General features: G+C 34.1%; 1 protein-coding gene across 2 annotated transcripts; it reads left to right on the top strand.

The window, feature by feature from the left end:
* The first annotated feature begins 400 nt into the window (after window positions 1-400).
* Window positions 401-27168, top strand: LOC123707458. Of its 2 annotated transcripts, XM_045657517.1 has the most exons (16): window positions 401-669; window positions 1108-1250; window positions 9429-9736; window positions 15246-15355; window positions 16978-17147; window positions 17312-18282; window positions 18569-18671; window positions 19795-19932; window positions 20598-20759; window positions 21625-21732; window positions 22190-22338; window positions 22652-22786; window positions 23592-23657; window positions 24557-24644; window positions 24920-25022; window positions 25477-27168. In XM_045657517.1, the coding sequence occupies exons 1-16, from the start codon at window positions 575-577 to the stop codon at window positions 25526-25528; spliced, it is 2901 nt and encodes a 966-aa protein (XP_045513473.1). In that variant the 5' UTR covers window positions 401-574; the 3' UTR covers window positions 25529-27168. The 2 variants fall into 2 exon arrangements, with proteins under 2 accessions (XP_045513473.1, XP_045513483.1); XM_045657527.1 differs by lacking the exon at window positions 23592-23657.

Genomic DNA, 27168 nt, shown 5'->3' with positions numbered 1-27168 from the left:
ATATGTAGTTGAAATCTGAAATATCATATTATGATATACCAAGCATATGAGTGTAAATAAGGTGTCGTATTTATCCATATATTTAAGTCGCAATAGAATGGTTAAAGCCTAGGTGTTTACATTTACTTTTAAAGGTTTTGGTGATTTAATTTTTGTTTTTAGACTTGTCATTTTTTCCTAATGCGTAAAAAAAGTACACATGAACTCGAAAAACTCAAGTATTAATACAATTTATAATTTATTAAATATATTGCATTGATGATGGTTCTGTGCCTGATTATTTACTTCTCTGTAATCTTTATTAGTGCTAAGTCTCTCATGGCGAGTTTCTACTAGTCTTTGTAGGTAACAAGTTGTCTATGAAAATAACCGTTGTCAGATTTTGGCAGCTGTGTAATCTGCCAAATTCCAAACTAAACTTGTGTGGGACATTTTCATTTTCGTGTTATTCTGAGACTCTTAATTTTTTATTTAATTTGTTCAGTAGTATTCGTGCTTATATTTTAATAATTCCAAAAATTTTAATGTGATTAATGAATAAGTGCCAAATTAATGTTGTGGTTTATTCGGTATTATGAATCAGTTTGATCACAATATAAACAAAGATAATATGATCGATTCTGATCTGATTGACGTGGAATCCTTAGATTTTTCAGATGAACAGACTTGGTAAGTTGTTTACTTTTTTTAGCATATATTTTCTACATACGTTGTTTGAACATGCGACAAATCCAAGTCCACTTTACGGACTAGACTGACAGGATTCTTGAACTACCACCTGTTTATATGTACATGATTGTTTTTTTGTCTACAAATATTTACTCATCTACATACCATACACACATATCATACACCTGTTAGTCATCTTAAGTCTTGATAATAGTTTATTTGGATTTTCCTACAATTTGAATACATTTGTTACTTTAAAAATAATTTAGATATTTAAAAAATCTTGAGTGTTTTAATAATAGTGGTTATTATGGAAAGATTGCTGGAAGAATGCTTGCTTTTTTCCTAATAAGACAAAGTCTGATTCAACAGCCAATGAATCCATACCTAACCTGTATTATTAGCTATATTAAAATCAAGTTTTTCATTTATCTTTAGGTTGTATAGAGCATCTGGTGACTCAGGAGAAAAGTTCGATTTTTTTGAATACAAATTAAACTTTGACTGGCCTTTAAATGAAGATGATGATTATATCAAAGCAAAAGAAGACTTACTGGCTGTTTTGGATAATGTACTCAAAAGTAAGTAACTAAAATTTGAATTTATTTGCAAATCAGAAAAATCTTATAATAATTTACTTGTAGAATTAGTAGTATTTTTTAGAGTAATCATGTGACATTACGAAGTCTCTGTACAAATGATTTTTTGTACTTATAATAATGTGATTAATTTTCATGTTCAGTTGCTGGGCAGCTATATATATAGGCAAAATTTAAAATAAATGTGTAATATGAAACAAAACCTAAACAATGTATTGTCATATTGTGCAAGTAACATGATAGGAGATACATTCTAGCTGGCAGAAACAATAACTTGATCCTATGCAGTCACTAAGCTCATATTTCAGTTTAGAATACTATAATTAAGACACCAGACTACAGGTATTAATATTTATTTATCTTCTAAAACATAATAAATATCATTTTTATGTATAGGTACATAAAGCTATTGTTACTCTAACCACTTCATTGATGTTGGTTATGGTCCATAAACTTTCAACAAAGAATGAGTCATCTCAAATATTTATTGCTTAAAAATATGTGCTTATGAAGTATTTATCCATGTGGAGATTATAGTTACTTAAAATAAAACTTCTAGACAAACATTGTCTATCTATTAGAAAAAAGTATGTTTAATGTAATCCTAACTTTGCTGGTACTTTTGGTAATGTTCAAGAATAATTACAATTCCTGAAGATGTATATCTGTATGTATATACAAGTATCTTTTTACAGTGTAGGCATAGTGTAGTTTTTATTACATAGAGGATTCTTTTGGTTCAGTTGATAAAAGCTCTATTTAATAAATGGTAGGTCTTTAAAATCCTAATTAGTATACAAAATAGAAAGTAATAGATAAACTTTTTATAATGCAATGTCCAATCAACAATGATAACCTATTTTAATTTTAATTTATCTATGTAATATTATCAAATATGTACTTGTTTCTTATCAAATAGCAGTGCATTATTATATCTGATATCCGAATATCTGATGTCTTCATTTTTATGGAGGCTATATATAGTTATATAGTTAATATGATGGAAACTTCCATTATTAATCAATCGTTGGTACAAAAGACCTTAAACCAACCAGCAGTATCAAGGCAAAAACAATCATTCAATTGTGATGCATTTACAGGTGTATTATGGAGCACAAATAATATTGTATATAAAAAAATCTATTTTAAATATGTTATATATTTTTTTTAATTTTTACTGATTATGATACTGAAAATGATTTAGGTGCGCTAGATTATAAAGACGTACTTTCATTTCCTGATAAAATAATTACGACAAATCGATGATTTCAAACATAATCTCAAAAATATACGCACGCATGCGTAATGTGAATACTTAACGTAAATTAATACGTAGTTAAATCATTCTTAAACGTAATTTTCGTCATTATATTGATTGAAGGTAAAAACATAGGAAGCTAACGAGGAAGTAACTGGTTATACAAGTATTTTCTCAAGATACGGTTCCTACATGACTTATTCTTATTTTCATCCGGTTACAATACTATTGTTCCTTGATTGTCATATGCATTTATGGTCTATGAATGTTGGCCGATATGAAATCGCTTCATGGTTGATTTTTGTCATGTATCCAATCCAAGTAATCCATATCAATTTAAATCTGTTTACGCAAAAATCACCTTAAAGAAGGAAGAACACGAATGAAGTAAACGACATGACATGACACTTGTGATGCCTTGGAAGTCATTGATAGATAGATCATATTTTTAATGCATTTGGTATGAGTAAGAGTAGGTGAGCCAGCTGTGTATTCCGAATACAAATATTTATTGTTCCTTCGCAAATCGTAAGGCGTGAAATGCATAATTATACGAAGCGTACAGTTGAGCCACACTAATTTTAATAAGTGATAAACTTGCTTAACAATGTTATAGTTAGATATAATTAAAGAACACTAAATTAATTAATTTGTAAAATTTCACAATATAAGTAAAGACTTAATGTGTTGAATTTCAGCTGTACATGTCTTAATTACAGCAGGTTAATGTCACAACTAACGGTACGTGAAAAAATTGAATTGCATTTTTTTTAATTAAGTACAATAACTGTAGTTATTATTTCGTACAAAGCTCAAATATTTCGAACGTGGGAATCATATTAAGTGAAAATACTTGTACTTTCTACACTACATTACTTTAATTGCACATAATTTTTCTTAGAGAATAGGCATTGACTTTCGTTTAATTAACTGTTATAAATCTTCCTTTATACTGAACTTTTCGTTTATAAATACGTTTTCACATGTATGTTGTTATACAATTATTTAGTATCGTAATTATATTGCTTAAATCTAAACAAATTTACTTATTAAAGCTTAAATGGATATCATTAAGATCTTTTGTACTGGGATAATAAAAGATCGTTGTAACATCAGAAACATAACTATCGATTTGGACCGCGTTAATCGCCGGCCGTTATTAAGTCTATAAATGATGTCATCCGAGTATGGATTGCCCACGCTTCTATCAGCATACTATGAGTATGGAATAGCCGTTTCACTTTCTAGAATGCGTTTTCATGAGGTTTATGGTCGCGTGCGGACATTGCATACTATCGTTGTCCTAATTACGTACCAATTTCTTCGTTACCATTTAAATATGACATGATGTGACAGTCGCGTTAGTAATACACGATTGTTAAAAACACAAATCACAAATCAGAACAAGAGAAAAATAAATATAGATAAAAGATGTAAAATTATCGACTAAAACAGTTTGTTTCAGACAATCCAAACGTAAATAATACATTAAAAAATAAAATACAATACAGAACTTAAAACTACACTAATACTGTGAAATCGAATACTCAGATTTAGTAGCTTTACCTTACTATGCTCTCAACGGTATAGTCGGTAAAACTTTAGTCCTCGTATGGCATATATTTACGATTTTTATGACGATATTACAATGACGTGTGAGACACATCTATTTTTTCTTTAAGTGGCATTAAATAGACGCAGAACGCTTAGTTTTTTAAGTTAGAGTACATATGGATATTTAACAAGTATGTAACAGAGCCTACATAATAATTGGCATAATAAACATTGCGGACGTGTTGTCTGTCAAATGGTGTTCCATTTAAGGAGTTCCGATTGCGGGTTGATGCATTTTGTTCTACATACAGTATGGAGTGGATATAACCACTTCTTGTTTTAGTGCTGTGGCATTAGCAAATAGGCTCTATGTAGGGAAAGGATTATAAGCCCTTAAATGCTAAATCACACCTTTTTACACTGTTTTATTTTATGTAGGAATTTTCATTACAGTGTAAAGACTATTTGAAACAGTGTACTTAAATTAAAGCGTCGAAAAAAGTTATCGTATAGAATATAACATTTGTATCAATATGACAGTTCGAAACGACATATTTAGATTTTGTATTTCTACGTACACTAATGTTAAGGCATCTTGACTGCTTAGTCTAGATGCCTTTGACCAGGGGACTTCTCCTGGTCAACAATTGGAGCTTTGTGAACATATTTTTTTATTGAGAATTAAAACTAAATGTAGACTAACTATAACCACTAAGCCTAGGCATAGTTTTGTTTCTTGATTTCAAATAGTGTAATATTAAGTAGTTGAGCTAATTAATTTGGAAATTCTCTTGGAGATATATTTAGTATTGATGTTTTAATACAGTATATAAGCGCTTCGGTGAGACGTTAATTTTAAAGTATAGTAGTATCGGTAATCCAGTTATGGAGGTATGTTATGTTAGGTATGATGAATGCAGATCAGTAATAAAATCTATTTTGCGGTTTTGATGAAGATCATATGAATTCTGGATCCCTTGCTTAATACATTTGATATACAGTGTTCAGTGAGTTTTTCTCTCATATTTATTCATCGGAGCAGAAAAGCAATTTTTTTAATAGATCTGGGGGCAAACGGACATGTAAAGTAATAACGCCGCCCACGGACACTCAATTCCAGAGGGCTCGCAAGTGCGTTGCCGACCCTTTAAGACTTAGTAGGCTCTTTTAGATTTCAAGGTCGAAACAAGAATTGTAAATAACTTGTTTATTCCACAATGTTGTCTTTGAAATACTATATATCTCTATGACATCCAGCGCATCGCGGTAACGAAGTATTTCCATCAGATTTGGGGGCTTAGGATCGGTAGCGGTCGATGGGTCAAGGTCCTTAAGGTTATTGGATATAGCACAAACTTCCTTTCTTCATAAGGGCAAGATTAGGGTTGCCTGAAAAAAATCGCTTATTAGCGATAAGGCCGCCTGTTGCCTAATAACTTATGTACCCTACTTACTACTTACTGTTTGTTTTTTGTTTGTATAATTATGTGTATTATAAAAGTATAAATAAAATAAAAAATAAACAATTACCGTTATACTTAGTACGCTCTTTTCGTGAAGAACTCGTAAGTCGAATTCAGTCGGAAGTACTTCAGTGGGCAGCTGATTCTACATAGTGGTAGTGCGCGGCAAAAACTGCCTTTTAGAAACGCTCAGATGTGGAACGATGGACGTCAAGGTGATACGGAATTTCGTATTCTCGACGTCCGAAGAAACTACCATATGCTGAAACAAATGAGTACACAATAAGAGTACAGTTTCAGAAGACTTAATTTAGGAATTTTGGTACGATTTGATTCGATTCGATTTTGAATTACAAGTCGTCAGAGAATGTTAGCCGCAATTAAATTATTAAAAAAACTTAAATATATTTTTATCGGCTATGTACGAAACCTGTGTAAGAATTTTTGTTTTTTATTGATAGGCGTTTCTCGAATAAAATATATTTCTATATTACTGTTTGAGAGTGAACCAACCTAACCACCTAAAAACCAACCTAGGTTTAATGAGTGCGTTCACCTTCTATGCAGTTATCTTCCGTCTCAATCACACAGATAATTACTCGTCACTTCTAATAACCTTGATAGACGTCTACGTGAGATACATGAAAAATACATAGGGTTTATTCATATGGCGCCAACTATATTGCACAGAATACAAAGGCATACAAGTTAAGTTTGATCAAACTTGCTTCAATATGTTTGACACAGTGGGCACCACCACTCTATGGAACGAGCTGCCCATTGAGGTATTTCCGAAGCAATTAGACTTAGGGTAGGTTTACCTTTAAGAAAAGAGCGTACCAATTCTTAAAAGGCCGGCAACGCACTTTCGAGGTTTCTGGCAATGTGAGTGTTCATTGGCGGCGGTATTACTTAACATCAGATGATCCTCCCCGCTTGCCTGCTATTACATTAAAAAAAACAATGGGAACGCGGCGAAGTCGTTTCTGCGAAATTCGATATTATTTATCCAGTACCCTAACCAACACTAGAACACTTCTTCTGACAGAGTAATAATTCGACTGACTAATTCAGCGTAGTCAGGTCCTAAAGTAATTTAATTATTAGGCTATAAGTCCGACTTTAATAATTTACTATATTTACAATAAAACTAACTATGTAATTCTATGCTTGTGCGCGAGTTTTATTTGTATGTATTTTAAGTTTATATACAGGGTGTCCCAAAAGTCGACGTCAAGTCGAAATTTTCTCAAAGGTAATGCCACACCAGTTATAAGAAAAATTAAAAAAATAAGTCATGTATTTTTGAAGTTATGGATATTTTTTTGTTATTCCAGAAAATGCACACCATGTGACAGTTTTTTCATTCCTATTGTTACAAATATTAACTTTTTGCCAAAAAAAATTCTCTTACGTCATCCCGAATAGTGTTTTATGTAACCTATGATCCTAAACTCTGTGCTGATCACTCCAACTTGTAGGAAAATCTCATTTTATACCGTACCAAGTTTTCAAAATTAATTTTTCGCACTAGTTCAACTGATCGTCCTGAAAAAAAAATGTACTACTCCAGTTTGGCAAGTAGCTTTAAAAGTTAGCACATTTAATAAGGATTCTACAGTGGTATAACACTGAGTCCATTATTTCTTAGATCAGCCATAAGAAATTTTTTTTGTTAAACAAAGTCTGTTTTTAACAATCTCTTTGAAATTACAACAAATGATTCTAGCGCACCCAAAACGTTCCTAATGACCACAGCGTGGTTTAAATAAGATGGAGAGAGACATTCCATAAAATGTGAGCGAGACAGATAGTGACGCTTATGACATACGGACGCAAATAAGTAAAATAGACAGTTTCTTTTTTATGATTAGATTTATTACTTTTTTTATAAAAGATGTTCAAATTGCCGTCCTTCAGCTGCAATACAGGCTCGACACCTCCTTAAAAAAGATCGTGAAATGAAGCGGGCAAATCGTCCATTATTCACAAATTCTACTGCTTCCGCTATTCTCTGTCTAAGCTCTTCTACATTTTGAATCGACTTGGAATAGACTTCTTCCTTTACTGCTCCCCAGTAAACAAAATCAAGAGGATTTAAATCGGGTGAGCGGGCGGGCCACGAGATTGTACCACCCCGCCCTATCCATCTGTCTGGATACTCCTCGTTAAGGTGGTTTCGAACTAAGCGGCTGTAATGCGCTGGACAACCATCTTGCTGGAACCACATATCTCGTAAAATAGTAAGCGGCACGTCCTCCAGCAAATTGGGCAAATGATTTTGTAAGAAATCTAAATAAATTTCAGCATTTAAAACTTCTGGTAAATCAAAAGGCCCTATGACTTTTCCGTTCAAAATTCCAGTCCACATGTTAACTTTGAAACGGTACTGTGATCTGTCTGGTCTCATCAATCGTGGATTTTCGACGTGCCACTCGTGCAGATTGTGTAGGTTCATGTAGCCGTCTTTTTTAAAAGTTGACCATAAAAAAAATTCTAAGAATTGTGGGTCTTCTCGGTGTTTTTGAATTATTGTGTGGCAAAAAGCAACCCGAGGTTCATAATCTCGAGGTAATAAGGATTGTACCCGCTGTACATGAAATGGATGGAACTCATTTTTTGTAGTATTCGGTGAGCTGTACTTTTGGGCACACCTGTGCTGGCCTCAATTCCACGTACCGAACAACTTGGGTCCTCATCAACTGCTTGAAGGAAAACTGCCTCGTAGGGTAGTGAAATTCTACCTTCACCGTGCACTTACTTGGTTTGGCAGTCGGCCCTCAGAAAACAGTAGACGGTGCACATTGGTAAAAACTCTGTGATCCGGATAGCGATCTGCATTAGGGTATCTCTCGCGATACCGTCTAGCGGCTTCACTGGCATTACATAAACATTCCCCATAAATGAGGTGCATGTTAGCATATTCCTGTGTAGTGTACGTAGCCATGGTATGGTACAAATACACAATAACACGTAAGTCCAGGAAAAAGTAAAGGTCGTCGTAGATCACAAATGTAAAATCCAAATCACAAGCAAACAAGTCCGTAAACGAAGCCAAAGTAGTTAGAACACAAAATAACACCAGCGAATACGAAAAGATGCGTAGTAAACGAAGGAGCGTTGCGTACTGACCTGTAGTGCGTATGTCAATAGCAATAAGTAGCGTCACTATCTGTCTCGCTCACACTTTACGCCATCTTATTTAAACCACGCTGTGGTTATTAGGAACGCTTTGGGTGCACTAGAGTCGTTTTTTTGTAATTCCAGAGAAATTTTTAAAAACAATCTTTGTTTAACAAAAAATTTTTTTATGGCGGATCTAAGAAATAATGAAGTAAGTGTTATACCACGTTAGAATCCTTATTAAATGCGCGAATGCTTTTAAAGCTGCTTGCCAAACTGGAGTAGTACATTTTTTTTCAGGACGATCAGTTGAACTAGTGCGAAAAATTAATTTTGAAAACTTGGTACGGTATAAAATTAGATTTTCCTACAAGTTGGAGTGATCAGCACAGAGTTTAGGATCATAGGTTACATAAAACACTATTCGGGATGACGTAAGAGAAATTTTTTTGGCAAAAAGTAAATATTTGTAACAATAGGAATGAAAAAACTGTCACATGGTGTACATTTTCTGGAATAAAAGGCAAATTTCCATAACTTCAAAAATACATGACTTAATTTTTTTTTAAATTTTTCTGATAACTGGTGTGGCATTACCTATGAATTTTTTTACAAAATTTCGACTTGACGTCGACTTTTGGGACACCTGTATATAGTCGATGAGGAATATTAAAATGTACGCCTAAGTTTAGAATTAATTTTTAATATTTCAATATCTTAAGCTATTCCAAGAACTAGTCAGTAAAATCTTATTACTTTCAGATCAAGCTGCGGCACCGGACAAGCATAAATTCGATTCACGTACGTTCGTGAGACCAAAACGTCGCCCACAAAGACCTAGCATACAGAGTATAGTCGAAGTTAACCCAGCGATGTCGCCCCACCACCCACCTCTCAACCAGTCGGCCAACAAGTATCTCACATACAACAAGTATAACAACCCATTGGGCCCAATCAGCCCCATGTTGCGGCTGAAAACGTTCAATGTTGATGTTAATACGGAGAATAGTAATGTTATCAGAGAGTTTGCGGTGAAAAGGCGTGGTATGGCTCTGGATGATGATCCACAGGTAAGGGTATATAGTATTGATTGAAGAATATATATACAGTATTAAATATACATTTTTACGTAGCAAGGGATTTCGCTAACTGATATACATTAATCGTGACCTATCAGTTTTGCTGATTTGCCTTACACTAATAAAGAACTTAGTCCTGATACGATTGAAGTAGGTGTTAAGCCTTTCTAAAATTGTTATGCCCATACATAATTACAAAAAAAAAAATTTATTACGAGGAAATCGTTAACGAATCACAGTAAGTAAATTTTCAAAAAATTACTTAATTTTGTAAATTAAATAAATGTTGTAATAGCAACAATCCAATTGTCCCCCTGTGGGGCACCACGTTGGGAGCCACTGATTTAGGTAGTCTATAACGTGAATCAAATATTTAGATTTATGTATTAAAAGCTGTCAATCCATTTGTGGCATTTTACGACCCGATATTCATGTGTGTATGTAAAATTACGCCTCCAGTCTTATTTGTTTTTCCAATAAAAGTTAATTCTTATAAGTAATAAAAGAAAAGAACACAGCTTTTATACGTAAAATAGACCGAGTCAGCAAAGAAAAATAATTCTATTTATATACCTTTGATGAGATTATGTATATTTAGATTTCCATTTCGTAACATGGGTTTAAAACTTAACGCTCAATTAGTTCGTCTATAGGTTACCGTCACAGTTGTGATTCTTTTAATAGATTGTTCTTTGGGAGTGGCCTAATTGTCTTCGACTGCTCCGTTACTGTACGTACATCTCTCATAAGTCCCCGCCTATTGACGGGGACTTTTCTCTTGCATAGTGGTTACCGCACATAGCTAAGAATTCCTAAATCATGGTTTAATTGGTTTCAAGTTTACGCTTGTAGTAGTGGTTCCTAATGGTTTGAAAGATGGATAATCATTAATATCTAAGTAATATACAGTCAAACCTGGATAAGGGAGGGCTCAAGGGGCCGCGATCGCTTTTCTTATAGAGGTTTCTCACTAACCCGAGTTTCTGCCTTACGGAGTTACTCTCATTAATATAGTTTTCTCGCTTACGCAGTTCTTAATATTTATCAATTTATACGGTTTTTGACAATTATAAAGAGTATAAACAAAAAGTTGATTTATTCCTATCTTTATGCTCGGTTCACATTATACCAGTCCAGTGCTGGACTGGAATAGAACGTCCACATTATTCCAGTCATTCAAAAGCTGTTAGATCGGTAACACTACAGTGACAATGCTTTCAAGAAAGAAGTTTAGAAATTGTTTTAAAACTGTTCAAAATTATTACTGTTAGAAGAAGTAGTTGATGAAGTGGAACTAAAAAGAAAAAAGCGGATTTGGGTGAGATATTGGATAAGCGAAAGAAATGAAAAAGGAGGCTCAGCAATGCCTTTGCACCAGCTAAAATCAGAAGATCCCTTGGAATACAGATTTTGATTTGATTTGTTACATCCTCTACTGTAAAACCTTCTATTTGCATACCATCACAAATTTTGTGCAGGGCGGATTGGCGCATGCCTTTGTGTTTATAAAATTCCGAAGTGATATCCCACAAATACACATGTACTCTGTACAAAGAAACAAATTGAAGTGTTTGGTTTTCAGTTAACTTCATTGTTCGGAATTACCTATAAAATTCCATAAAATAACAACAATGTGTGTTCACTGTTAAACGGGTATTCAAGCACTGGATTGGCCGTTCACACTATTCCAGTGGCGCTGGATTGGGTTAGCTGGAATGAAAAATAGACCGTCATTCCAGTCAACTGGACTGGATTGATCACTTTTATTTATTTATTGTATAAGTGTTCTTAATATAAAGGAAGTTGATGTGGTGGAAACACAAACTGTGCACATATATATATACTAAGGCCAGTGACATATAAACTGTAAATTTATAACAATCAAACCATTCAAACGATTTAAAATTGCACGTAAAACGTCATAAACAAATCTAAACACTGACGCGCCATAGATAGCCGATGCAAGAAAGAGTTCACTGTACCATTCCAGTGCAGGTGCAGTGAACCGGGCATAAAGCCGTGAGGGCTGATATATAGGATCCGAACAATTTCTAGCTGTAACCACTAATAAAAAGTACTGTCAAATTGACGGGAACGCAGGAGCACTATAGCTCTAGGGTAGCTTTTGCATTCCACCGGGGTTTCAGCAAATAGCTATTTGGCTTATAGGTAACTTTGGTACTGGCAGATTTCTCTTCACAAGAAAATTAAAGGTAGAACCCCGAATTGCAATCTTGTTGCTAATAAGCATCCTCTTAAATATCCGGAAGTAACATCGGGCGTTTTAGATACTCCGTAAGAGCGGTAAAAATAAGTCGAATACCTTGAACTTACAGGAAGTATGACGCAATACATAATTTTTGTAGTAAATAATGTCAATTTGTATTTGAAGGCTAGACGTTGCGCAAATCTGCAAGTGATAACTGGTTGGATCTATTAATGTATATGGGACAAAGTTTTAGCTGCAAATAGCTAGCTTTTAATTGGATTAGTTTTAGTTAATTATGTCTATCATTTGTACTGTCCGTAGTTTGTTCGTCAAATGCGATACATTTCCAAAAATATGTGAAAAATACTTTGCTTTTAACTGTTCTTTCATACATTCTAGTTTTTCTAACACGGAAAATATTGACAGTATTAAAAGCCGCAGAGCTACTTAGTTATTTTCCAGGTCGAACAATAAAATGTTCAGTTTTGGCTAGCTCAGTTCGAGCAGTTTGGCCTAGTGGCTTGACTGGATCGAAACTTCGACCCCGGCTGTGTAGCAATGGACTTTTTATGTGCGCTTTTGTGAAGAAAAACATCGTGAGGAAACCGGCTTGTCTTATACCCTTAGAAAAGTCGATGTCGTGTGTCAGGCACAGGAGACTGATCACCTACTTGCTTATTAGATTGACAAATGAACATACAGAAATTTGAGGAATCTAAAAAGGATGTATCACGACTGATTTTTTATTTATTTTGGCTATTTATATATTTAGTACATGAAGCGAAAACAAAGTATTAAAATACAATATTACAAAAATTTATATTGTTACGTAAAAAACTATGTCTGCAAAGATTTGTAGTTGTGTATTATTTTTAAACTAGAGTGCATGCACTCTTATCTTGACATACATTGCGAATGGACGCTCTAAAAGATTTTATATTTTATAAGGTTGATAAAGTCGACGTTCTTGCTACGTTTACACTCACACGATTCACATGTTTGTTACTCAAATCTATGAAAAGCTGTGGAAAATATTATGGTTTATAAAGGTATTCTAGAAAAGACGATAGCGGATATATTGATTCCTATACAAAGTCTTAATAATAGTATCTATTAAATGAAAGATCTTTATTACTATTATTAACAAGACCGGTACAACACAAATACAAAAAGCAATATTTTAACGCGAATTTACTGTGCATGAACAGTATTTTACGAAGGTGATTTCATTCTAGAAAACACGAATTGTGTGCCATTCATGTTATGTCATAGTCAAGTCGTGCCAAGAGTCAATGATTTGTGTGACGTTGCTCTATAAAATTGTCTTATGACTGTTTACGTTGTCAGTGCATCACATTAATCATGCATTACGTTTCCTAATGATGCCTGTTATAAATAAACCGTTCCACGACTGAGCGTTTTTCAAGGCAATTTTGCCGTGCACCACCGCTATGTGGAACCAGCTGCCCACAGAAGTATTTCCGAACCAATTCGACTTAGGGTCCTACAATAAAAGAGCGTAACGTAAAGGACGTACGTAAAGAGCGGCCGGCAATGCACTCGCGAGCCCTCTGGCATTGAGAGTGTCCATGGGCGGTCCAATTGAGAGCATTGAGAGTGTCAAAAAAAAACTTAAAAATAAAATGAATATAACGTTTCTATTCACAGTATATAAATTACCAATTTTACTTACAACCTTCGAAATTCCACCCGTATCACATCAACGTCCGTTGTTCCAAAACTGAGCGTTTTTAAGCAGCACTACCACTATGTAGAATCAGCTGCCCACTGAAGTATTTCCGAAATAATTCGACTTAGAGTTCTTCACGAAAAGAGCGTACCAATTCTTATAAGCGACACGCTTACGAACCTTCTGGCAATGAGTGGCCACGGGCGTTAGTATCACTTAACATGTGTTATAAAAAAAGTATAACGGTAATTATTAATTGATATAAATAAATAAAAAATATTGCCCTTGTAAAGAAAGTAAGTTTATGTCTAATCACCTCAAAGAACCTTGACTCACCGACGGTTACCGATCTTAAGCCCCCCCAGTCTGATGGATATCGCAGGATATAGTAAAGTCAAAGTCAAAATCATTTATTCATATAGGTAATATAATGTACACTTATGAACGTCAAAAAAGAAATACATAATATTTTTTTTAATAGCGAAGTTTTTGTTTTACACTGCAACTGTTTGTAAGCTGCAATCATTACACCATGTTCCACGATATATAGGATAACAAGAAGGAAAAAGATGTATCTAAATATCTGAGCTGTATTTTTATTGTAATGATTGGAAATTAAAATTATTATTATTATATATCTCGCTTTGCTTTATGACAACTGAAACATTATAGTAGAACTCGTAAAACAACGGGGTACCGTCATCATCATCCACTACTCTCCTACATCATCATCAGGTACACAGATAAAACCATCGTGAAAGTTCAAAAGCCTCGAAATAACTACCAAAATTAAATTTACAAATACAATACATTACGATTATGGCTGCACTTATTCAGTCTGCCTGCAACTTTACTTTCGATTTCGATAGATTTTATTATCACTTGTTTACGCACAATAAGGTTTGAAATATCTATAAAAAAGCTTTGGGTGTACCGATTCCGTACTGAGCTTGATAGTTTTTTACGCCGGCTTTTTCTCTCGACCTAAATCCTCTGTTTTCTTTGCCGATGAGTAGGGATGTTTACCGATTCAAATTTAATGACGTGGAATAAGTGATACTTGTATCTTATGTTCCATAATAAACATTTTTTATTTAATTGATGTAGGATCATAGGGTTATGTAGTCCATCGCATTTACATGTTATCGCGTTAAGGTTAAGGAAAAATTCTATTACCTTTTAAGCTATCCTGGATACTGGATGGTTAAAAAAAAACACTTAGCGCTTAAAAAAATTTATGTCCGGGCCTCATATTTTTGTATCGGTCTCAAGATCATTTGTCAATCTAGTAGGCAAGTAGGTGATCAGCCTCCTGTGCCTGAAACACCCCGTTGAGTTGACACACCGGTCGAGTGAATGTTAAACGCACATAGATTGGTGCTCAGCCGGGGATCGAACCTATGACCTTAGGTATGAGAATCGCATGCTGAAGCCAGTAAGCCAACATTGTTCACTGTATATGTTAAACTGTTAAACTGATATTATGTTTTATTGTTCTTGCATTCGAAGGAATCTAAGGTTACTTACGCTACGTAAATAAAAATATTTAACTTTTGTTTTTTTTTCTTTAACACAGTTGATCAATGTTTTTTAATTTTCAGTTAGAAGATGGTGACATGTCAGAAGACCGGACATCGGATCATACACGGTTCAAGCCAATTAACATCGACTACACTCAACCGGCGCATAACCTACACAATACATTTAATAAGTACGTACTTTCTTTGCATACTGGGCACTGTATCAAAAATCATTTTCTTTTTAATATTGTACTAAGTTGAGGGTAAAAATTTCTTTTACTTCGCGTATAAGTGATAGAATAACTTTTGGAAATTAAAAATTTAGAATTAAAAATTTTCAAATTAAAAAAAGTTTAGACTTCAGTTGGATAATGGAGAAGCGCAACACATTGCATTTATTTCACTTATTATTTTATCTAAAGTTTCTAAGACAATAACGAAATATATACGAGTCGTTTGTTTATTGACTTTAAAAGGGTTTTAGCCAAAGTCTGATTCTCGTAAGTCAAATGCCATAACAGGAGCTATAGTTCTAATTCTGTACTGGGGGTGGGATTCAGAAACGCGACTTAGTGCGAATGAATGCGGCAAAACTTGAATATACGGGAGTCCATAGGTGAAGCTTTGTTTCTCAATTCCACGCTGAATCATATCCTTGATAAATTTAAAGTGATAGCGTATCGTAATGCATTTAAAGACAAAATTAAAGAACGTGTTGATTGGTCGAGATGAGTTGGCAGTCACGCGAAAGTGAATTGTATTGATTGGTGATGTAATCTAAGTGGAAGTTAGCAATCGCTAAGTAAAATCTATTAAGTTGTCGTGTTTTTTTTTATGTAATAGGAGGCAAACGGGCTCACCTGACGTTAAGTGCGTTGCCGGCAAATAGCGTGTTCAATACTAACACAATTTTTGTGTGTTTATAGAAATCAAGATTTTTTTTAATACAGAAATGTAACAGTTAGTGATTATTAAAAAATATAAAAATTATATTTAAACATGTTTCAGTTAGACGGTAGTAATTCGTGTTAGAACATTTAATAAAAAAAATCCTTATTTCTTTCGTAATCCTACAGTTAACATAACATATATAATAATTACACTAAAGACTTTACTTTCTCTGTCTTCCTTTAAATTTCTTCTGTACAAACATTACCTGTCCACATCGTACTAACTACTAACTGACGTGAAACTGATCTTTAATTCGATTATCGTGATTCATGTGCACTTTTTACTTTTTGTTTTTCATGTATCCAGTATCAGTTTAGTTTATATTTTGTTCCTGTTTAGTTTCTTCTTTATAACTTTATGTAATATGCACGTATATTTTTTCCTTTACTCACAGTGGTTGCCTGGAAGAGATCGCTCGAAAACGATAAGGCCGCCAGTTGCTCTCCTCTTTAATTTAATTATGTTAAATTTTTTTATATTGTAATGTAACGAAGTGTTAATAAATAAATAATAAATAAAGATATAGCCAAAAATGAAATACATATGTATATGCAAGAAGGTGCAAATATTTACGAAAGGAAAAAGTAATAAAAAATATTAAATGCATTTAACTAAGTTATACCTAATTCGGCTGTTATGTGAGGGTGTGTGAGGGTATGTATGTACGTGAGGGTGTGAGTGAGGTGTGCTCATGATGCAGGTGATTTAGCGTTATGGATATTCTTAATATCCTTTTAAGAATATTCTGTGACAGAACTGCGATTATATTAACCAAATAGTAATAATATCCAGTGGTGTTGGAATGACGTTGTTTTATATTTGATTAACTTTAGGTATCCTAACATTAAATACAAATTTTCAGGGGTTTAAATATTTTTGCGGATAGAAATAGTCTCAATATGTATCAAAGTGGCGAGTCACTTATGCGCATGTCACCACCGAGTCTTGTTTCATCACTTGTTATGGAAAATTCGGGCAATTTCAACCATGACTCGCTTGATGGAAAGAAATCGCTGCCGCATAGGGATTCAGGTATATTATACGTGATATTTTAGTTACCCAGAAAAACCGTACCAACTAAGTCAACTGTTTTTCAGTTTACATATTTTTCTTTAAGAGTAGTCTCTCTCTTTTTATCGTACAATGCTTATTGTGCGATGTATAATCTCGTAATTAGTCGTTATTTTCAATTTCAGGTCCACCCACCTTAGGTCGTGAGAGTATGAATCCGATGATGACCAGCATGACTTTGAGTATTCTTGACGATAAAGACATGAATACCAGTTTTCTTTCGCAAACAACATATCCAGATAACGATAGTCTTCTAGATTCTCTTCCACCTAGTTTAGTTAATTCTGTCAACTCTTCCTACATTGTATCAAATTCTTCGAGAAAGGTTGACACTCCAGATACAAATATTTTCAGTTCAGCCACTTTCACACGTTTAGAGCAATCTGAGAAACTTCTAGCCGCTCGACCAAGATGTCAACTATTTAATACATTTAAACGGGATTCGATAAAAAATTCCGAAAGCTACACCAAAGCCAAAGAGGAGGCCTGTCAAATCGATACCGCGAAAGTATTAAACGAAAATAGTGATAATTCGAAAGAGTCGCCGAAAAGAAATGGCGAGATGAGCGAAACAATAACTCTGCACTTCTCAAATAAATTTAGTGATACGGATGCGGAAAAAGAAAATGTTAACACGACCTTCGAAAAGGACGATGCGTTTTTCAATGAAGTAGAGGTACAGAGACTTGAAGGGAAGACCAGTTTGAACGTTACGATGGAAAAACAAGAACTAAACGAGATTATTCAGGCTCGGCAGAAGTTGTCATTGGCTAGAAAGGCGCTTCCAGAAGCTGAGAAATCTCCAAGCGACACATCTCCCATCAAAACGATACAACTACCTAATCAAACTATAACAGTACCGCGACAATCTATGGAAAACGCAGCAGAATTATTAACTAGAAGAAGAGTCATGAAGCAAGAGGAGTCGTTGAGAGAGCCACCGAAGAGAAATGCCACCTTCAAGAAAGCGTCTCCTAAAATCAATCAAATCGATTCAACTGTGGTGTACGTGAAATCGAATGAAACACACATAATTGATATTAATTCAGCTACTATGAACCTGATTGACAGTGCCGAAAGAACTCTAAATCCCGATGTAAGTCTGTCTTTATCTGCACGAAGTGCATTACTCCTCGATTTAATAAGAAGGACTTTTGAGTCCCGAGTAATTCGGCAAAAAATTTGTTTAGTAAAACGAATTTTATTTACAAAAAAAAGCTGGTTTAATGTGCCAAATGCATAGTTGCTTGTAGGGGAAGGTCTCTATCACAAATATTTAATTGATATGATTACAAAATAGATTTTTTAGTGTATTACAGATTCTGCATATAATTAATCCCATTTTGGTCAAACCAATCCGTTGTTAATATATTTTTTTTAAGGATTGGGGACTGGAAGACCGCGCAATGGTAGGGTCAAGTGAAAGTGCTGAAACCGACACGGGGACTTTTAGTTCCAGTAGTCCACCGGATCATGCTGACCCTAGTGAGTCGCCTCATCTTCTTAATATATATAAATCTTCTGTCACGATGTTTGTCCGCGATGGACTCCTAAACTACTTAACCGATTTTAAATTAAATTGGCACACCGTGAACAGTCTGGTCCAACTTAAGAGATAGAATAGCTTAGATATTTAATTATAGTCGCAATTTTATGTTATTGCAAATTATTTGTCTATGATTAATTGACAGTTACAATTATCTGCTAACTCCAAAAGATTCTGACAGATGTCGATACTTTTCGACTGGATTGAGTAAGTAATCAATAGATGGCACTGCTATGGTAAACCGACACACGTGTCATATAGGCTACAATTTAATATCATGATTACCACGTGTTATTGAGGCTAAAGTATAAATTAAATTTATTTTGTAGTAAGCGAAATACCGTGAAATTCAATTTTGAAAAGGATCAGATAAATTAGGTATATAATAAGTACATAAATGATTATAATTTTATATCTTTATGAAAAATGAAACTGGCTAAAATTCTTTATACATCAATATTTATATTAGATAGAAGGATAGAGATTGAAGTTGGAAAAGGAATTTTAATGGACAAAAGCGAGGAAATAAAAGCGGAACGGTATAATTAATTTAATTTACATTAAAATGACAGCTGACACCTTGTATATGCCATAAAGGTCATACGTCAACGTCAAACGTCTAAATTACAGATGAAAAATACGCTTGTTATAGACTAAATTTTTAATGGTTATTTATGTATGTTAATGTTAATAACAACAAATTTTATTCTTAAAATGTTCATCTGACTTAGTACTTCTAAAAATATTAAATTTTCAAGGACAACCATAGTGCCAGAAAGGTACTTAGGTAATTTGTACTTTAATTTAGCTAGAGATGAAATAAATACGAAGATACAAACAAAAAAATCTGATATAAATCAATAAGAAGAAAACAGATTGAATTTTTAGATCAAGCTAATTATCACATTTATACAATGTGCATAGCTTATAAACTAAAATACATAATGTATTGTAATGTATAAATAAAATATATAATGTTGCAAAATGCACGAAAATGTATTTTAGCTTTACGTGTACGTTAAGCTGTAGCGTGCAAAAATTTGAAAAATATATTCTTCACAGATTTGCACGTCGCTTCAACACCCCTGGTACTAAAGAAAGGGACGAAGAATGAACTTTTGAACTTGCAACATACGATTTCGCCCATTTATGACATCACAGATCAGTCATACACGGTCATCAAAGTCCCGGATGGAAATGGTAAGTCTTATCCAAAAACGTATTTCGTATACTTCAAGTCAATTTTATAGCTTCCTTAGGGAAAGGAATCACAAGGTATTAATTACCTGATGAGTTATATATTTTTTATATAGGCGAGTCTGTGATCAGTCTTCTGCGTATGACACTTGTCATTGGGTCAGTGTTGGTAGTTGCCTTAATCGAACGCTTGAAGGTCGTACGTCACATCAGTGACATTCCTAAAATCTTAGTTACTAAAAAAATACTTTTTTTATATTTATTATCATCCCACATCAAATAATGCTATATCTACAGTATATGTTACAAGCTATCTTTTCTAAAATACATTACAATTATTGTAAACATAAATGTTATACTTCCAATTTTAGGTTGTACTAGTAATTGTTAAGCAAAAAATTACTAATAAAATAGCGGATATTAACGTTCAAATATTACTGCAATTTGCCCCGCTTCCCAATCGCTCGATAAAAAGTGCCTGAACTCCTAGGTTGGTTTTTAAACATGGAATTTGGATTTTGAAGCTTTGGAATGAATAGCGGCTAATAGCTGAAGTTAAACACAAATTTGTGTCCTTTTCTAAGTAGAATTGTTCAATATAGATAGAACAGATGTAAATCACGAAATAATATTTTTGACTGTAATTAATCACAATATTAAATTTGTAGGTATGGAGAGAACCTACGATCTGAATACAACAGTGATAAATAGTGGGACGGTGGTAAGACGGGCAGCGCCCAAGCGTGATATTTTAACCGGAAAATCCACACCAGAGAAGAAAATAACGAGCCCAGTACAACAGAAATCAAATTCTATACCTTCTAGTGTTGGTAAGAGAATTTATATGCTATAGACCGACCCCAATTCCGTATGGCCTGTCATTAATGATTCTTGCAAATCGGACCAAGAACGAATTCTAAAAAAACCGGCAAAGCACTCGCGAGCCCTTAGGCATTGAGTGTCTATGGGTGGCGTATCGCTTAACATCCGGTGGGACTGTGGACTGTGATTCAGGTTTGCTGCTTGTTCTATAAAAAAAACATTTAGGTATAGTTGAAAACCGTAGTAACTTCCGTGCAGTAGTTTTTTTTTATCATCTCTAAGAATCGGTAAGGCAATGTTCGTGAGTATAGATAATCAAATTAGTATAAATAATCAAGTCAATTTATATTGGGAGGCTAAAACATCGTAGATCTATCTACGTAGAGGAACTCTTTGCAGCTGATGACCCCATCTAACCCCTAGTTGCGTTTGATCCGTGGCTCTTTGGCCAACCTGTATAACGTTTCGAAGTTTCGAGACGAGCAGTCGTGGTCGTCTAATAATAATAAAAATTGTGAAACATAAATAATAATAAAAGTCTTTTATTTCAGATACTTTTAAACACATTCATATTTATAACATCTCATTCTTTTTAGATATCGGTGAGCCTTTTATTGGCAAAGGCCTCCTCCAAATACCGCCATTTCTGTACGCGCTTTGCTACTCTCTGCCATGTACCTCCTGTTCCCTTAATCTGGTCTATCCACCTTCAAAATTTTGTCGTCGAGAGATTTCTCCACACGAAATCGAATAAGAAAATATGCCCATGCATCATGCTTTTTTTTTACACTGACGCCTGTTTATTATAGTTCGATCGATGAGAGAAAATTATTAAAAAAATTAGTGAATATGAAAGGTTTTTATAAATTTCAGGAGTCGTAAGAACAATGCCTCCTCCCACCAGTGTTCCAAGAAAAATGGCTTTGCCGACGTCTAAGTTGCGACAGTACAGTTCACATAGAGAACTTAATCGGATACCAGGTATGCTAGATATCAAAAATCAATTCGCTGTAGTCCTGATTTAACGGCTCCAAGTAAGTCGAGGCAGAACACGAAATTCCACCCGTATCACCTCGACGTCCGCCGTTCCACGACTGAGCGTTTTTCACAGTAATTTTTGCCGCGCACCACCGCTATGTGGAACCAGCTGCTCACTGAAGTATTTCCGTACCAATTCCACATAGGGTCCTTCAAGAAAAGAGCGTACCAATTCTTGAAAGGCTGGAAACGCACTCGCGGGCCCTCTGGCATTGAGAGTGTCCATGGGCGGTGGTATCACTTAACATCAGATGAGCCTCCTACCTTACGTCGACCTCCCAACGCCTTACACTTCCTCGCTTATTTTTCCTTTCCTAGGATACCACTCTGTTACCTTTGTTCATTGTCCCTTTGAAATTAAAAAAATGGATATATGTTATGAGTATATATTTAATTACAGCTGGCAGAACGATTCCTGGTATACCGGGCCGTACGATGGTGAGGCGTAATGTGTACGCGTCAAATCCCGCCCTTAGCCCCACGGCGCCCGCGCAGCCTATGACCCAGTTGCCGCAAAGGAGGCAGTCGGTTGTTATACCGCCACTGCAGGTATTTTAAATATTGAGATGTTAATTATGTTAACCCAATTGGAATTTTATATGAAAACGCCGTTATGTTTTAGACACATAAGACTTATGTGCAGGTTCAGGCCTTGTCTATGAGATAAAAAAAAAATATTAAAGCAGAATAACCCACCACAGCCTTTCATTGAATGTCTTTTTGTTACCAACCTACAAGCTCGTCCTTATTTTCTATGAAAATAACAGTAGTAGAATTTATATAACAGATACACTGAAATACTACTGAACTATCCAGAGCTTGAGTAGCGTAGATATTTATTTTTTAAATTAATTAATTTCAGCACGACGAAAATGTCGATGTGCACGTTGAAAAGCTATCGAAGCCTGCGTTTACAGCGCCACCGGCACTCGTGCGGCAGGGAACGGAAACTTTGCGGAGAGAAAGGCCGCAAAGCCAGTTGGCTCAACCTAAAGATGTAAGTTTTATGATAGTTTAATGTCATTTAGTATGTTTTTCTATACTTTTTATGTGATATGATTGTGTAAGAATATTTTTCCCATTTTTAAAGACACGAGACAGAGAACTGGTTCGTTCGTGAATAAAGTGTTTTTTTATTAACTTATAAAAACGGTAACAGTAAACGTATTAAAACTGGATTTGTTCATTTAAATGTGTAAATTAAAATTTGGATTTGAGAGTTGCTAAGATACTTGTGGTGGTGGAGCATTCGTGTTTGGGCTGTGTAACAGTTAATGTATAATTGTGATATTTCTAGCATGATTTTTCTTATGTTTGATAACTGACGGAACGTATGGAATAGATAAAGGTACTGTAGGGATTATTATCTGTGCAATTTCACATAAAAAAAAATCATGAAGTATTCGATTCGCTTGGGGCAGTCCTGTGATGCCTTTCTTACCCCTCCCCTATCTATTCCGTAAGTTTGTCCATTTTAAAAAAATAAGGAAACTAGTGAGTTAAGTTAGGTAGTATTTCTTGCGGTTTGCAATTCAGAATGCCAAAATGTGCATTACAAAGTATACCTTAACGCAAAGTAATAAATATGAAAAATCAAAATTCATAACAAAATAGCTTGGTTATATTAGTATACGCCTCTGAGGGATTCAGAAAGAGACGTCTAAGTTCAACTTCGGTACTTTGAAAAAGGTATTAAATTTTGACAAATAGGAGTGATAGCGATCACTTTTAAAGTCTCAGTCTCGATCGTGCTAAGGAATACAATTATATGTTATGTGTTTGTAATATGTTAACATCGTTAGCTGCGATTGTCGGCCGCGCCCATCGCGACAGGTGTGCCCGTCTCCATGCGGAATCATTACGCTCTCGTGAGTCACTAACATACTCATTACTAAAACACTAACTTAGGGGCCGTACAAGTATTACGCATTTTACTGCAATTTATCCCCGCCAACCTTCAGAAATGCATTTCGCCAACCCCCACTCCCCGCCCCCCTATAGTACTTACGTAATACTTGAACGTCCCCTCAGCGTTTCGTGCGTCTAGAACGTTGCAGTTTGAATCTGATATATAAAAACTTTTTGATTTGTCGTTCGTAACATGAGATACGTTTTGAAATATCGAACTCATATCAAACGCGAGAGCTGTTAATATAAAATAATCGTAAACAAATGATTGTCACGTGTTCACACACGTTCTAGAATACCGAACGCACTTTATGCTTTACGCTACTAATATTGCTAAACTTATCTTAGCTTCGTCTCTTAGTATATTACTCATATGACTTTTGATCAAATGCTAAATCGATTTCGATATCGGCTATTGTTTAGACGGTTTTGGTTCATATATGTTAATGTCATAACTATTTGTTTTGCCTAAATATCGTTATCTTCGAGCAGTGTTTAGTAGCTAGCGATTAAAACTTACAAATAAAATTTGAAATTGGAGTTTCTTCTAGCGAAAGAAAAGACTTTCTGTAATTTCTCTTAAACAGTACCATATAGTGAGGCCAAGACTCTCGTAGTGTCGTAGCGCCACTTGGATTATTCATGTTGTTATTATTATTACAAGGCGTGTTAAACCTACAAGTTAATAATTAATGTATTCAAAGATCATTTCACTTGTAATACCTGTAATTATAATTGAACAATATTTTCTCGAAATGCTTGCTAATAGTCCTTGGTCGATATTTATGATTTGGTGGTGGATGCGATTGTTTTTATTTATATTTATAAGTTTTAAAACGAAAGTATCTAAAAATCACAGCCACCATGTTCGCGGCCATCTTCTATAGCGTGTGCGTCGCAACTGCGCGTTTCAAGGCCGACTTCTGTGCCCTCACGTCAAGTGCCAGGTAAGCTTCTCATGGATTTCGTAAGATAACGTCTCGTAATTGCAACGAGTAGTTTATAACGTAGCCTTTATATTAAATGGCTATAATATTTACTTTTTATTGAAGGAGCGTGTCAAACAAAATTTGACAATCTACTTATTTTAAATTTGACAACAATGGCTAAAATATGACTATACCCTTTTTTTCGTAACTTCTTTTCGAAATCACTTCTTAATTTCAATTTCTCCTGAAAAAAGGTATATTTATGCCTATTCAATCAAATCAATCTTTTCCAGTGCCAGCTCAGATGGAGCCGCAACGACCTCAAACGGGACTCGAATCCCGTGCATCCGCGTTACCGAGACCTTCACGTCTTCCTGCGCCTAGGCGTATGCTGAGGTAAAATTCTATATATTTTTTAAATTTGGGATTCGATTTGGACAAGATTTCTATTACTTAAATGTTATAAGTATAACATATACTATTTTTAATAAGCATAGCAAATAAGAAGAATATGATTGTTATATTCAAGCCTTTTTTCATGAATGAGATTCATGAAAAATGTTGTATTGCAAAATACAACTTATTACCAAGCAATAACATACGAAAATCTAAATATTCATTTATTACAACATATGCAAAACAGATACTGAATAACAAAACGAAACAGCTATCTATATTCCTCAAGCATTCAATTAACAAACTGGCTTATAGTGGTCGTAGTTTTTACCTACCCACATTTCTATCAAAGTTATATGTACCTACATTTCTATTAAATTTATATCCACCTGAGATGTTTTGTACTATTTTCACATACATATAATACAATTATTTATGTTTATGCTGTTTACAGACCGCCATCAGTATATTCAGTTGCGCCGACGGCCGACGTGGACCAATATTGACCTCATGTGCCAAGATAGGGTCGTACCCTTTACAAATTAATATACCCATTGACATAGATAATAGTCTCAGCTGTCATAAGCATGTCAAGATGTCGTATAAATGTTTGAAATTTAACTTTTGTTTGTACAGAATTATCAGCGGATTAAAGAGCTTTATTTTCTTATTAGACATACAGAATGAGTAACGAAAAATTCTCCTTGTAAATTTATTAAAAAAAAAAGAATTTTCGCAAAAACATCTACAAAAAAACCTGCCCCATTCCATTAGAGATTAACGGGACCACAAAAATATTTAAAATGTTTAATATTTGGGCATAACATTTGACAAGTCAAATTTGTTAGACATGTCTATGAACCGAGTCTTTTCTCTATGTCATAACGACTGAACACGATTGTGTCTTTTCTAAATATTTTTTTTTAAATTTTTATATATATTTTTAGTAAAGGCGGCGTTTCGTCATAGATAGGAGGCGATTCGATTTTTGAAATTGTGAAATTTTTAATTTTAGGAAATCATAGATAATAGATCTGTCAAATTGACGTTGACATTTCGGATCGTTTTGAAATTTGTTTGTAATAAATAAGGTAACTTAAATTAATTATAGGAACTTTCGATATTTAAATACAATTACCAACTGAGGGACTTGTAAGCAAGGTTGAGGAACAAATTACAAAAAAAAAAACATATACCTAACATTTGTCAAGACGCATTGACACAATATCACATGAGAAATTAAAGACCAGCACATAATTCCTTATGTTTTTTTCCAAACGATTAAACATTCAAAATTTTCTTGAAAATTTTGCTATGTACGAAATCAAAAGGTATGAAAATCACTTTTCAGTAATTGAAAAGCTTATTGAAATTTCCACCTTAAAATTAATTTGCTCTCTTTATAAAATTAACTCCACCTATAACACGATTTGGTACAAACTTAACTTTAAGACATTTTGGTAATTGCGAATTAAAATTATGTTAAAACTTATTTATTTCAATTAAGACACTCGCATTTTTAATGTGTAGGGACATGTAATTAATTCGCTTTAGATATAAAATTTATTATATATGAGTATTTACTAACGTTTTGTAAAATATGAAAAACAATTGAAACGCACAAATCCACACCATTTATGTTTTGATGCGATTTTGTTTATTCCCTGTATATTTATGTGAAATTGTTGTATATTATGTAAATTATGAATATACCTTTTAAACTATATCGCCTATTTTTCACGACATATCAAGTTTTCCTTCATGGCTTAGCAATAAATCCATATACTCGCTACAGCAATCTAAGTAACAATATACAACCATTTTATCATAACAATTTTGAAATTTAAAGCATGTATAGAGACATTTAGCTGACTATTGGATTTATATTAAAGTATACGACTGTCATTCCATTGTATTTTCTAAAAAAAATCATTTTGTCACTCAATAGACTCGAAAACAGTCTCAATAAATATTTCATATTTAACTACTATTAAATTTCAGTTCGGAATATTTTAATACAATGTCTGAAAAATAAAATTGGGATTTGCTTTATTCCTTGTGTTGTGCTGTGCGGTTATTTTGACACGTCGTGCCTTAGGTAGAGTAAGAAAGTTTGTTTTCATTTTCTAATAAAACGTATTTACAA

This window comes from Pieris brassicae, chromosome 1, assembly GCF_905147105.1.
Source record: "Pieris brassicae chromosome 1, ilPieBrab1.1, whole genome shotgun sequence".
In the NCBI taxonomy this organism is placed as follows: Eukaryota; Metazoa; Arthropoda; class Insecta; order Lepidoptera; family Pieridae; genus Pieris; species Pieris brassicae.
The sequence above is the reverse complement of the archived record's forward strand: the minus strand, read 5'-3'. Positions and strand labels throughout refer to the sequence as shown.

Excerpts from the sequence above, each read along its gene's own strand:
- LOC123707458 (XM_045657517.1), top strand. The coding sequence starts at position 575 with ATGAATCAGTTTGATCACAATATAAACAAAGATAATATGATCGATTCT. Across the intron at positions 9,737-15,245 it reads CTCTGGATGATGATCCACAG|TTAGAAGATGGTGACATGTC; the intron begins GTAAGGGTATAT and ends TTTAATTTTCAG. Across the intron at positions 15,356-16,977 it reads CTACACAATACATTTAATAA|GGGTTTAAATATTTTTGCGG; the intron begins GTACGTACTTTC and ends ACAAATTTTCAG.